The 15108-nt window shown below is 39.8% G+C and overlaps 1 protein-coding gene across 8 annotated transcripts in view; it reads left to right on the plus strand.

Moving 5' to 3' along the window:
- The first annotated feature begins 3022 nt into the window (after positions 1–3022).
- Positions 3023–15108, plus strand: part of LOC119732937 (AMP deaminase 2-like) — a 48464-nt gene continuing 36378 nt past the window's right edge. For 3 of the 8 annotated variants that reach the window (XM_038206518.1, XM_038206519.1, XM_038206520.1), the window contains exons 1-2: positions 3024–3202; positions 6160–6294. In XM_038206518.1, the coding sequence (XP_038062446.1) occupies positions 6183–6294 (112 nt within the window). In that variant the 5' untranslated portion in view covers positions 3024–3202; positions 6160–6182. Of the gene's footprint in view, positions 3203–6159; positions 6295–9078; positions 9303–11462; positions 11623–13448; positions 13510–15108 lie in introns of those variants that run through there. The other 5 variants (XM_038206516.1, XM_038206517.1, XM_038206521.1 and 2 more) reach the window with 5 other exon arrangements.

Below are 15108 nucleotides of genomic sequence, written 5' to 3' on the forward strand. Positions count from 1 at the left end.
CATTTCTCCATAATTTGTCTTTTTTTCTTTCTTTTTTTCTTTTTTGGAAAACATACAGTCGTCGAAGGCATTGCTTTCTAAGTGAGTTTTTGGGGGAACAAAGCTAAGAAAATTACTTTCGTCCTGTGAGCACGAGGGCGAACTAAGGAAATCAGCGCTGCAAGGCTCCTTTTCGTATACGAGTGGAAATAAATAACAGTGTGCTTCGGGGTACCATTTACCAAATTTCGGGGGAATCTTTAAAAACTAATTCGGGTTTGAATTATTTCGAGTCACCGTCAGTGATTGACCAGCAAGTTGCAACCTTTTGCCTGTGACCGATTTAGCGCAGCGTGCGTTTTGCCGCTGACCGATATAGACGAGTGTCTATTTGAAGCCGTATAAACCCCGATGGATCCTTCTACCTAACGAATGTTTGTTTTAAAACAAATTAAACAATGCTTTATTCCGAACATGCGAATCTAACAAATAGGGCTTTCATTTTGGGCACAAAATAAATCTGCCCTGCCAGAGCGCGAATTATTGTCTGGCAGCTATATAATTTGCGAAGATATAATTCAACAACTTACTATAACACGATGGCGGATTTTTTGTCATTCGATGTTTGATTCAACAGTGAATAACTTTTTTATATTGCTAGGAAAATAGCAATTCAAAGAAACAGATCTCTTTACGAGTGGCATCGATTTCTAAACAGTCTTCTTTTCGTTGCTTTTTTTCTGGTTTTAATATAAAAGGCAATAATTGTTGGGGAGCATGATGCATGGCACCCGTTATCGCCCTCCCGCCCGACTTGATCCGCAAATAAAAACAGGGCTTTTAAAATTTAGTTTAGTGTCATATTAAAAAAAAATCGGAACAAAAGATCTAATTACTGTTTGCAAAAACAAACACGACTATGTAAGATCGTTTGACAAAATTATAATTATATTCAACAGCGACAAAATGAGACTAACAAAGAATGTCTCTTTCAATAATTAACCACCGAAATTTAATGTTGCATTTTTCTGCTTCACATCGATTGAGTAAGCTAAGGCCGAAAAAAAGTCTCCGGTTTCTGGTGTAGAGCTTGCCCACAAAAGTGTTTTTTTTTTACCGTTTTATTTTCTTCAAATGTTAGCTGATGACTGCAAATGAACTAAATTAAGTGCAAATATCCAGAGAGGCCACATTAAGCTAATACTCGATCGTAACCCCATCTAAAAACACGTTAAAATTGTGCAGCAGCAGGATTCCAGTCAAACCAGTGAGTTTGGCGGTTTCGAGACATCATCTTACATTGAAAAAAAAAACGTTTTTATTTTGCCGACGCGCTTGGCTATGGCGACGCGCGCGCATACCAAACCGGAGGCTTTTTTGGGGGGGGGGGGGGGCTAATTGCTATCTTTTTAAAATATAAAAGGGTATGGGTTGAGATTTTTTTCGGAAGTTCCTACCCTTAATTTTATTTCGGCCTTAAGCTTGAAATTTGCTTCGTTGCTCCACCGGGAGCCGGGCGTCGTTAGAGGGGTGGGTGGTTGGGGGAGTCAGTTTTCTCTGCAAAATCATGGTGCTGTCCGCAAATAGAAAATGAAGAATGGAGAAGGAAGGCGAAAGGAAGAGGGAAGACGAAAAAATGGAGAATGAAAAAAATAAACACCGCAGCTCAAAACCTCGCGAAGCTAAAATCCGGTTCTGTAAACCCATGGCAACAGATTGTACATTCTGCATGTCGGCACGGTACTGCATGCTGCGCGAAGTCGCGCTAAAGAGGGCAAATCTCGAAACAGACGGTCCGGCTTCAGTTTTGATGTGATGTTTGTGATTTAATATATCAACTGTGATGACCCACCCCATCTCCCTAAACACGAGCACATTTTATTCAAAAAGCTAGTCAGGGGAAAGTGGCCAGGAAATGCCTCAGATTGCACCACAGAGCATCGAGAATCAAAAAATGTCCCGGGGCTCTTAATTAAGCGGGCCCCGAAAAGTATTCATATTATTTGTGGAGGAAATTAAAGGGATCATTTTGAGCGGCAATTATTACACTCGTTTTGCGTGATGAACGTCGGCAAATTTCATGATGGCACCCACCCCATTCAAAATTGTCTAGCGACGTCCGTGCGTTGCTAATTGCTGTGTTGAATGTTGATTAGTGCACTATGATCAGCTAGTGCAGCAAGTTGAGGCTCGCCGGCCTCGGCCTCCAGGGCTTTATATGACTGTTTTTTTTTTTTTTTAACATTGCCTTTGGGGCAAAACCATAAGGCTGTATTGCTCTATGAGCAAAACACGTCCGGACCCGTGTTATTACGTTGTACGCGAAAATATACAGTCTCCGAACATTTTCGAAAAGTCAAAAGTAATAATGGTGCATGCATGCTGTTCAATTAACTTTATTGGTGGCACTGATAAAAAGCACACGTTCGTTCTTGGGATTTTGGTAGGCTATATAGACCATGTGCCTGTGACGTAGGGCAACCCAAACGTTTAAGCATATATTGTGTATAGTGTCATAATTTCGTTTCAACAGATAGGCCTTTACCGTACCGCAGAAGAGAACCGTTTGCTAAAAGTTGGCACAATACCCAATTTGTAAACAAATGTCACATGGTCTATAAGTCATTGCAGTTATATTGAAGACCATTGGCACGTAGAAAATAACCCCGGCCGCCCCCGTCAGCTCTTCTAAATTAGTGAAATGAAAAGCTACGAAAGACGAAAATGTTTCTATACCTGGATCTATGTGAGTATCGGATGAATAATGACTTCAGCTTAGCGTGCCAAACACATCTCAGAGGATATGATTTAGGATGTTATGATTGGTTTAAAAAGTTGCCAGATGGAATCTGTATTTTGGATCTGGACGGGAAAACACAGCTTCGAGCTGGTTTGCCACTTGAGGGCGCTATTGTCGTTTTATAGGGTCGTCTCCAACCTCGTCCGCAGGATGTCAAGCAGTACGCGCCCACCAGTACCTGCTCTCTCAAACGCGGTTGGAAATAAAGTAAGCACTGGGGACGAGGTTGGGGTCGTCTCATTATGTCTATGGTCGTCTGCTAGGTGCTAGGGCGACGCGTCAGTTGCTTTGACGAAAAAAGACCTTCAGATCATATTCTCAAGGACGTTTTGTTTATCGTTGAGGTAAGGACTAAGGCGAACAAATCTTTCACTGGACACTGAAATCGGTTACAAGATTAAAGCCTTCTTTCATAAAAACACGGTAAGACTCGCTATATTCCTAAGTTTCTCTTTATTTTCCTATTTTTTTTTGCGAATTTTCTATGACCGTCAATTGTGACTGACTGTGTTCTTATTAATTTTTAATCTCAACTTCGCCCTAATTAAAGCTGTTCCTTACGAGGCGACACCATCTGTGAAGGCCGTTGCACCATTAACGGGAAGAATTGCAACAAAGGATTGTGCGTGTTGTTGTGTTGTTCTGTTGTTATAAAACCTTCTTTTGGTTCACAAACATTCTGTGTTCACAAACATTTTGTTTTTCCCTGTTATTCAGGTTGATGATTTGATACGTTTGATGTGTTGTCTCTGGTTTCGTCATGGTTTAAGAATGCTTCAAATTTTGCAAAATTTTGCATTAAATTAGGCTACGTACGTGTTCAAGTTAGACCCAGTATGGCAGAAGTGGGGCTCTAGAACTCCTTTTTCGAATTTTGTCCAATACTAGAAGACTGACCAAACATGCCAAAGACAAAAGTCAACGAAAAGGAGTTCTAACTGTTATTACAATGTAGTTAGCACCCCAGTTGTTTTTATAAAAACGTGTGATTTATTAACAAAAAATGATCAATTTACTAAAAAAAAAAGTAACAAGGGAAGGATCAGGGAGTATTGTTTTTGCCAATTTTTCACTATACTGATGTGCAGTTCTCTATCTTGAGATCATTAAAAGGAAGAAAAAACAAAAAGAAAAAAATCTTGGGGGTGGTTAGCTACAATTTTTTTTTAATTTTTTTTTTTTTCTGGGCACTGAGTCCTAAGGGCTAGTACTTTAGTAGGAAAAAAGTTAATATGTAATACTTAATTAATAACATTCCACATGTTGGCCTATACTACATGTATGTAGCCCCTTCCCAACCCTCTCCCCCCCCCCCCAAAAAAAAATAAAAATAAAAAAAACCTACACCTCTATTGTAATCTTTACCAGTACCAGAGCAGGCCTATTGTGATGGCTCACTGTACACACTGAATTCTTGTGCTATGGGGTGCCATATGGCCTTGCATGATTCAGACCAAGGACTAGTGGCACAAAGAAACATTGACAGCTGGGTGAACAAAAGCAATTCACCTATCACCATTGATCTCCAATGTTGTGCATCTTAATCCTTACATCAGTAGCATGGCAGTGATAATAAGTAGGGAATCTACCAGTAGTTTATATTTGGTTCACAGGAGTGGGCTGAATGCCAGTGTGACAAAAAATCATACTATATTTTTTTTGTTTCCAGCAAAACAAAAGTTGTTCTCATTTGAATGCAGTATCAACACGGAGGTATTCCTACCTCCATGGTATCAATTACAAAAAAGCCACACTTACATGTAGTTGGAATATTAGGCAAAATAATAAAACAAACATGTTTAGCGTCCTGCCTCTTTGACAAAAAGGAAGGAGGAGGCCCTTTTTTTTTTTTTTTTTTTTTCAAAATGGCCGCCCGACACATTTTTCAAGACAACGCGGCCGGGCTATTTTTCAAGATGGTTACCAGCTTTTTTCAAAATGGCCGCCACTTGGACTCATTGACTATTTCCACAGCTTTATACACGGTATAAAAGACAGCTTTATACACGGTATAAAAGTCTAAAAATACAATTTCTTTCGTCAGAGATCGTTAAAATGTATCAATTTTTGTCTTTTAAAAAAAAAAAAAAAAAAAAAAAAAAAAAGGAGGCGGCCTCTAAAAAGGAAGCAGGCGGGGACGCTAAACATGTTTTTTTTTTTACTTCGCCTTAAGGGCCTACAAATTGGAATTACTTTTTTTTTTTTTTACAGCCCAACAATAATTCAGGCATGTCTTTTTGTGTATTTTTGGCCCAGAAGCAACCCAATAAAGGTTAAGAATGTCCAAACAGAATAATTTCCATTTGAGTAAACATACAAATTGAAAATTTGTCAGGAAAAAATATGTTGAAGAACATGGATTAGGCCCCCCCCCAAAAAATAGTCGGTCTCTGGTCAGACCAAAGTTCCGGAATTGATGTGGCGACGCTGGTTTTTTGTCGTTGAAGATTTAGAATTACAAGTCATTTTAAAAATTTTATACAAAATATCAAACACTCCATTTTTGAATTAAAAAAAAAAGAATTACGCAAAACTTCAATTAAAGGTGAAAACTTTGGGAAATAAAGTTTAAATCAGTAGCTCAATAAAGTATGCTTCCATCTTAACTATTTGTTCTCTCTTGTGGCTCAAAACCAGTGACATGTACGGGCATGTCTGTATGACATGTGAATAAATTGATGAGAGAAAAGAGCACCCTCTAGCAACCCCCCCCCCCCCCACTTTTCAAATTCGCAGCACTTGCAGTGGCCTGGAAATTTGGGAGAAATGCTGTTGGGTCTGCCCATGGTGCCCCCTCACAATAATAATCCTGGCTATGCCACTGCTCAAAAGCAAAACATGTGTTTCCAAATGAACATCAAAAATGTGTATGACCGAATGGGGTTTGAACCAGCAACCTCTAGTTTACGGTACTAGCAACTGAGCTACCCATCCTAGTTTGAGTTAACTTCCCTGTAATTATCACTGCAATTAGGTCCAAAAAAAAAAAATCGGTCTCTGGTCAGACCGAAGTTCCGGAATTGATGCAGCGACGCGTTTTTTTTTTGGGGGGGGGGACTTTTTTTTTTTCAAGCTTGAATTGTACAGACAAGGTGGCTACTATTTTGCTTTTTTGCGTCCTCATTATACATTGGTGTCCTCCATAATTTGCCTTCGTGCCCTTTATCATTTGCCTTGGTGCAATTTCACCATTCCTTGGTGCTCCTTGGTACAAACATTTGAGAAGGTGCGGCAATAGAGGGCGCTGTTGTAGCTTCCGTGCTCATTTGAAGAAAAAAAAAGGTTGACGCGTATGATTAAAATCGACGCGCGCGCTGACCAGAAACCGATTGTTGGTTTTTTTGCCTTATATAAATTGTTTTTTTCCCCCCATTTTCTAGATTGATAAAAGACTGCAATCAGCATGGCTACTGCATCAAGCCCCCCGAAGAGCATGGAAAACGGCCCTGCCAACAGAGAGTTCAAACCTCTAGTTCTGGACCTGAATGCTACTGCATCACATGCCAATTCCTCAGGTAAGGCCCGTTCTGAACGCCGTGCTATGATGTCGTGCCGAACTGAATCAATTTGACTTTTAAATCGGCACTGCGATAGCACGGCGTTTTGAGTTTGGTGTGGCATCATCCTTGGCATGACGGGTCGTAATTCCAAACAACAGATCTGAACGCCGTGCTATCATGTCGTGCCGAACTGAATCAATTTGACTTTTTTAAATCGGCACTGCGATAGCACAGCGTTTTGAGTTTGGTGTGGCATCATCCTTGGCATGACGTGTCGTAATTCCAAACAACAGATCTGAACGCTGTGCTATAATGTCGTGCCGAACTGAATCAATTTGACTTTTAAATCGGCACTGCGATAGCACAGCGTTTTGAGTTTGGTACGGCATCATCCTTGGCATGACGGGTTGTAATTCCAAACAACAGATCTGAACGCCGTGCTATAATGTCGTGCCGAACTGAATCAATATAAATTTTTAATCGGCACTGCGATAGCACAGCGTTTTGAGTTTGGTGTGGCATCATCCTTGGCATGACGGGTCGTAATTCCAAACAACAGATCTGAACGCCGTGCTATAATGTCGTGCCGAACTGAATCAATATAAATTTTTAATCGGCACTGCGATAGCACAGCGTTTTGAGTTTGGTGTGGCATCATCTTGGCATGACGGGTCGTAATTCCAAACAACAGATCTGAACGCTGTGCTATAATGCCATGCCGAACTGAATCAATTTGACTTAATTCAAAATCAGCACTGTGATAGCATGGCGTTTTGAGTTTGGCACGGCACCATCCTTTGGCTCGATTGGATCGTTCGGGCTACGGTAATTGACCTATCACGGTAGAATCGTGTTAGTAAATCTCGTCGGCGCAGTTTGTGAAATATTGTCAAAAAAAAAAATGTACATGATACACGAATGGATGCGTACCGCGCAAAATCTGAGACAAACAAAAGTTAGCGTACACAATTGCCATAGGGTTGTCTAAGGGGCATGGCTAACTTGCAAACTCGCTAGAGTCAATTCCAAATGGCACTGTTTTAAATGGCCTACCATTGCCATGCCACACTCAATTCAAGTCGTTAAGAATGTGCATGCTCACGATGACATCTTTGCATCCACATTACAGGGAATGAATGTGTGGAGTGACGATGGCCTGGAAAGCGCAGTGAACGGTTTGAAAGTTTTTTTACTTATGGCAAGCTACCGGTACTCTAGATGCATTTGGTTCAAGTAGTTACCTGTAAGCTGGCCATTAGAGCAACAGGGACAGATCTAGCTTTCAGGAAAGGGGAAGGGTTGATTCAGTGAAGGTGTGCTAAATGCTTGGGTTACACCTCTGTGTTTCGACACCGATACATGTATGTTCCGACACCCCTATGTTCCGACTGAACATATTCCTATTCCTAACCCTAACTGGGAGTAACACAATCTTATGTGCTGGTTGTCGGAACATAGGGGTGACACTGTCAGAATATACAGCAGTCACTAAATGCATGACCTGCAAGCGGTCCTGCCCCCAACCCCTCAAATTATTGAAAGCTACCGTATGATGCTTTCTCAGTCTATGGCAATTTAATATTACATTAAGAAACCCCCCTCTACCCCTACTGAGCAGTTGCTACTACTGAGCAACTGCTACACCCAGTTACAAGTACCCCCATCAGTTACAAAGTGAAAGTTGGGGGGAGGACCACTTGGAGGAACATTAAAAAAGTATTGCCAACGGTCCCAGACACTCATTTGCAAAGACTTTAAAGACTTGTGCCCATAGAATTTGACGTGCATACTTTGCACCACACTCTCATGCAAACCAATGCGCACGCTTGGTGTGTCCTGCCTTCTGGGGCTTTTGAAGGCAGTCGTAAAGCACCATCTTCATATACTGTTTGTGCAAGGAGTCCACAGCCAATTGCTGAGCTCAACAGCATGGCAGTAGCACAGCCTTTAAAATGGATTTAAGGTGTGACTAAAGAGCTGTCCACAGGATTCTTGCTAACTAGTGTGAAAAGGGTTTTTGCAATCACCATATAGTTTAGTGTGTTCAACCGTTAAGCTAGGGCCTCAGCTGTGTGACGTTCGTCCCAACCATGCAAAAGGCCCATGTACCGGCATGCCTGGGGGTGCAGACCAGTAAATCGGTCCGAAATTGCCTGCGCCGGCCAAATCACGATTTGCATGCCCTCAAAATCTTCGGTATTTGAGCATGCTGTGGGCCATGAACTTGAGGGTTTGTAAAAAATATGGGTGGAAGCCGTGCACAGTACTGGGAGCTTGCAGTTCTGTGTAATTTTGATGTAATTTGGACCCTAAAAGCGCTCTATTTTGCAATGGAGTGAAGGCATCGTTTTTTCAAAATGGCGATGGGCTTCAGGACTATTTTCAGGGGTGATCATCTTCAGATGGAAATTTCTCCTAAAAGTCATCAGTTGACCCCCCGAAAATTGAAAAGAAAATGAAAGATGATGAAATAAGCTTTAATTTGATGTGTGTCTCGAACACCTTTGAGAGTTGTGAGTATTTTTCCCGAATTTTTGGAGTGGGAGCATTTACCATTGGGGTCTATGGAAGTTTATTTACTGGTCTGCTACCCTGGGTAGCTATCTCCAGAGATTGGCAATACTGCCCTCTGTGGTCCACTCATGAATTGCCAGCATTAAGGCCTATACACAGTGTATTAGCATTAGTCACGGACCCTGGATGTTTCAAGCAGAAAGGTCAACAAACATCCCTGATGCATTTTGTACACACCTACCTGGTACTGGTACCTGCATATAGCATGCATACTGTAGTGATGTTACAACCAGCTGTTGTGCAATCCTTGCATGCTGTGTTGAACCATTGAGCTATAAACAGTCGAACTCATTTCCTGCTACTGGTATTTTGACTGTGTACAGTGGTTGCACAACAACTTGAGGAAGTACAATCTACTGTACATGTACTGTACATTATGTGTGTAAATTAAGCTGACCTTTGCCAAGTTTTTACCATTTTGGTGACATCTACCGGTACACATAAATCAGGTACGTATAATCATGGAATTATGATTGTAAACATGTATGGTACGTATAATCATGGAGCTATAACTCCATGGTATAGACCCTAATGTTTGCTAAAAGCAGGGTACTGGTACCTCCATGGTTTAAGCATGGAGCAAGGAACAGATGGTTTAAGTCAACCTTACTTTTTTTCCTTTGGAATAATGGAAGCATGGGAAAATAAAAAGCTACATGTATACTGTGGGAGTGGGATGTACATATGTACCGGTATGTTGTAAAAGTCTCAGGGCAACTCAACGCGATGTGGTATGAAAAATGTGTAAACCAGGAAATCAGACTTTTACCAGATTAGGTTGTATGTAGATTTACCAGATTAGGTTGTTAAGTGTATGGAATATTTTTATTATAGAATGACCAGGAATCATCTGCTATTGGTTCAAAATATTGAGAAGTAGGGACACTAGCTACCAGTAGATGTGGTCAGCTACAGATCATGACTGGTCAAACAAGTCTATTGAGTTTGAATCTTGAAATATAACAAATTGGCAACCTGACTTACATTTTTGTACATAAGCATTAAAAAAACACCACACTGGCAAACTAAATTTAATTCCACGCTAATGGGCCCAAAAGTGTGACATTTGAGAAGAGCTTTTGAGTTTTCATAATAAAAAAAACTATGATGTTGGTCTCTCAATTTTTGCTGTAAACATTGCAAGCTTTGAACAAATATCCTCACCTGCAAAGGATATAACTGGTTTGGTACATGTATTTTAGAAAATACGGTGGATATTGTGTTTAAAAGTGTTACGTACATGTACCTAACGAAGGACAGACATTTTCAATAAAGTCAAAAAGTAAGCATAACATTTAATGATCCACAAATGTTGTCTGATTTAAAAAGATGTACCCAGGAGGAATGCAAACAGTAAAAAACTAGAAAACTCAGAGTCAGTGTGAAGAATTATTTGATAATATAATCAGGTACATGTATGTACGAACAGACTGGACATTTGTCACAAAATGTCTGTCCCTGTGCATACGTAACCCTAATCACATCATAACTTTAAAGCCAATGCAAAAAAATGTTATATTTTCACTTAATAGCAATGTAAAAGACCTGTTATTTTCTCAAATGAAAAAGATATCTTGTACTTTCTTGTCGTAATCACTTTCAACTTAGCAAGGTATAGAAAAAAAACTATAGAAAACACTAGCTCTTTTTTAACCATATACATGTATGCAACATCCATAAACTTATCTTAATGGCCCATTAGAGTGGAATTGCCCAATTGTCAATCACAGTCAAATCAAAAGGATGGTAACAAGTACATTGTACTAAAAAGATGATGACATGCAATGGCAAGGATTCCTGATTGCAATTTGATTGGCTGCCACTTGAGGACATACAGTACATGTACTTCGGATGATTTGAGACCAAGTTATGATTGTATATATTTGTGACTGAATTGTTATAAACTGTGAGGACTTATTAATATAGATCTATACATGTTTATGTATGTACGGGTGCATATGTACATATGTACAACTTTGCCTAAATCGGACAGGTCACTTCATTTGGCATGTTTCTATTACATGTATTAGAAGAAAAGAATTTGGAGAGAACTTCGATTTAGGACACTGCAAAACTTGATTGAGACAATGATTTGATTATGATGAGAAACTTCTTGCAAATTGTGACGGTACATTTTGCTTTTTCCTGTATACGATAGTTGTTTTTCCCATGTAAAAACATACCAGGTATACACTTTTAATTTAGCCCAATCTTCTTTTTTGCAACACATACATGTACATTTTCATAAGTTTTATACATATTTGTGCACTAAATAGTTTTGTACAGTATATAGTATGAAAAACAAAAGTGATTGTGACCATGGAGCTATCTGTTACATGTGACCTATTGTGTAGGCCTGCGCGCCTCCATAGAAGTGTGAATTATGCACACTCCATGTAGTTAAGGTCAAGGTTATTTATATTTAAAATGCTGGCCCTACCCATCCCGTCATTGCAAAAACCCTGGAGCTGTATACAAATGCCTAGTGCAATGACCTGGTTCAGCTTTTTGACCCTGAATACATGTAGTTAGAGTGAATAGGAATTGCTGTGTTGTAAATGACAATACTGGTACCTTGAACTACATGACGTGTGGAACGGAATTCTGTTGACAATACTTGTTCCGTGGAATAAGGACAAAAAATTGTACAAAAGAGTCCTGTGATTCTGTCTGTGTGTCCAAGCTACAAAGAGTGGTGGCTTGCTGTTGGTGTGAATTGTGTCTTCAGAAACTGGATGATAATCTTGTCAAAGCGGATTCTGTTACAATGTAAGTCATTACATGTACCGGTATGTGATATTCAGAAAATGTACACATTGTAATTGGTATGCTGTAAGCTTTTGTACAGACACAACTGTACATGTACATGTACTAGTGCCACTAGTGGGTGTTCGTTGGCATTCATGCACATGCATGACATGTACGGTACTGTACTATGTACATACTGTGTGTGTACACGTATGTACATGTACATGTACATTGTACATCCCATGTACAACTAAATGTACGTACCCTACATATATTGTGAACAGCTGAGCTATTAAATAACCACTTCTGTTTTAAGCTTAAAAGTAAATAAAGTACCTGTATGTCTGATAATGAGGCAATATGGAGCCACACTAATGGGCCAATTAGATAAGCTTATGGATGTTCCATATAAACGGTAAAAGATGAGCTAGTGTTTTCTTTGTTTTATCCTATACCTTGCTAAGTTGAAAGTGATAAGGAAAGAAAATACAAGACATGATACAAGTCTTTTTCTGTGTAAATACGTACGGTAACATGGAGAGACACACTGCAAGGAAAAGGGTGTTTAGGACAAATTCAGTTTCTAATAGTAATACATTAACACACTTTCATTTGAAATATCAACCCATTTACATTGCTATCAAGCGATAATAGAACAGTTTTTGCACCGGCTATGTATGAACAGGGACAGACATTTTGTGACAAATGTCCAGTCTGTTCATTTGTATTTAAATCATGATTATAAAAGATCAAAAAATTCTTCACACAAATTGACTCTTGAGTTTTCTAGGTTTTAACTGATGGCATTGCTCCTGGGTACATCTTCTTAAATCAGACAACATTAGGGGATCATTGTATTAGGGGATCATGTATTAATGCTTACTTTGTGACTTTATCTAAAATGTCTCTCCTTCGTTACGTACCAGTACATAACACTTTTAAAAACAATATATCCACCGTATTTTCTAAAATACAAAACCAGTTATCCATTCCTTTGCAGGTGAGAATATTTGTTCAAAGCTTGCAATGTTTACAGCGAAAAGTGCGAGACCAAGATTCGATATTTATTATCAAAAGTCAAAAGGCCTTCTCAATATGTCACACTTTTGGGCCATTAAATGGAATTGCCCATATTGAAACTTTGTAGAAAGATGTTCAAGAACAAGAAAGATGTTCAAGAGCACGTTTTACATTAAGTACAAAAATGTACTTAATCTTATAATAGTTTATGGGGGACCCGCTGCTATGTACATCAGATTCGAACCAGCCAACCGATCCCGTTACCTCGGAGGTCGAGTGGTACCGGTAAGACATCTGCATTAGGAAGCAGGAGGTCGTGGGTTCGAGTCCCACCCGAGTGATATTTTTCCAACTTTCACTCGGGAGGTAACACACTGATACAGTGTTCAAACGTCGGTGAAGTGCAAAAACCTAATTTGATGTATATCACCCCGACGCAAAATTCCATCTTACAAAAATGTAATCATGACCTGCTTACTGTTTGTGTTTATAATTTATTGTACCGGTACACAATGTATACACATTTAAACACAGATGAGAAAAGCTATGATTGTAACAATGTGCATAGTGTACGCGCAATACATGTATGTAACATTTGCACATTTCACTGCATACCGTACATTGCACTTTGTACTACCGCAGTTCTTAATATCTTGTCAAGTATGCTTTCATCTCAAATGTCAATATCTAAAACTGATATTTAAAGTAGCTCAGGATGAAGATAAACGGATTGAATGGGTGACCTCTGCACTCTTCATGTTATTGTTAGCTCAACATTGTGCAAGCAGTGTGTGGTGAAAATGCGTATCATACATACATGCAGCAGTATAGTGCAGACAATCTCTTGTAAAACTTGTGTGATAAAAACGCCCACGTTTTAGAGTACTGGTAAGTACAGTATATGTATTTCTGGTGTATGTATAGGGTTTGGGTTTACCAATCTTTACTTTCAAATTACATGTACTACATGTATGTAAATGTAGCTGGCAGCTGGTGAAAGGGAAGCAAGGCTGGATGCACTTTTGTTTATTTATGTACTCTCCTGAGATTTTCCTATGTACATGTAGATGAAAATGTATGAAGTACAGGCCTACATGCACTCTCGCATTAACCTTAGCCTCCCCAAATGGTTTTTGCAAAATGGAGCATTTTGCAGCATAATTGAGGATACATGGCAACAATGTGTGACTGATTTTGGAGGATGCACTGTGTCGGGGTCTTGGGCCGGACCTTGTGTTGTTAACATCATATGTATGCATGTACATGTACATGCATGCTCAGCCGTGTATAAATTTAGGTCTACATTATGCTTGAAATCCTCTGCACTGCTCCTGGATGTCACTGGCTCTGCCTCAACATATTGGCAGAGATAGTCAGAGGACTTTGGAGGATTAAGGCAGTGGCCACCCCTCCAAGGACCATAACATTCAAGAAATAACGGAGGATTTTGCAGGATTCATAAGGCTGCATGCAATTTTTACGTGGAGGCAGTTGGAGGATATTGCAGGATTGAGGTTGCTTCAGAGCAAAAATGCCTAGGGAGTTGGGGTTAATTAATCTTCAATTTGACTTCCTGATCCTGATTGACTGATCCACAGTAATTTATTACACATAACAATAATGTGGTATTGTCCTGTAGGCTGTATCACATGATAACCACTGAAAGGTGACTGTAACAAGGGCTGTAACATGTCAGGCTTCCTGTTCCTCATAGTCATTGACTGGGTGATGAGGACGACAGTTGAAGGGGCAAGAACTGGTATAAGATGGAAGATGACAACAACCCTGGAGGACTTAGACATTGCGGATGACCTAGCGCTTGTCTCCAGCACGAATAACACATGCACACGTGCATTTTACATACAGTGTACATACATCAAGTTCGTTTAAAGATAAACTTGTTATCCCACTCGTACTTGTTTTAAATGCGAAAAAAGTACAAGAGCTCTCACATACAGTGTACATACATCAAGTTCGTTTAAAGATAAATTTGTTATCCCACTCGTACTTGTTTTAAATGCGAAAAAAGTACAAGAGCTCTCACTTATAAATGTGCAGCGCCTTATTCATGTACATGAGGGAGGGGGGAGAGATTTCACAAGATTCCCTAGACATTGTTCCTGGTGGTTCGTGGGTGATAGCGGTTTGCCATCTTGTGACGGCAGGTTATCGTGGCGGCGGGTTATCGCGTATCAAAGCACAACAATGTCTTGCCTAGACTACTGCATGTCCCTGGCCAGAAACAAAATACAACAGTTGTCAACGTTAGAAGCCTGCTCAGTGTTACAAGATCTGATCTAGGTGAAAACCCCAAAACTGAACTGTAACAAAAATTACTACCGTATCGTCTCAGAATTGAGTTATTGCATTTGTGTTGATGGCTACCTTTAGGTGCATTAAAACCGGCCCCTAGAGTGATATACTAGGAACCTTAAGTTTCCCCACTCCTGCAATTTCCAACACCATATGGTAAACCCTACACCCAAA

Source organism: Patiria miniata, unplaced genomic scaffold, assembly GCF_015706575.1.
Source record: "Patiria miniata isolate m_02_andy unplaced genomic scaffold, ASM1570657v1 HiC_scaffold_25, whole genome shotgun sequence".
Lineage (NCBI taxonomy): Eukaryota > Metazoa > Echinodermata > Asteroidea > Valvatida > Asterinidae > Patiria > Patiria miniata.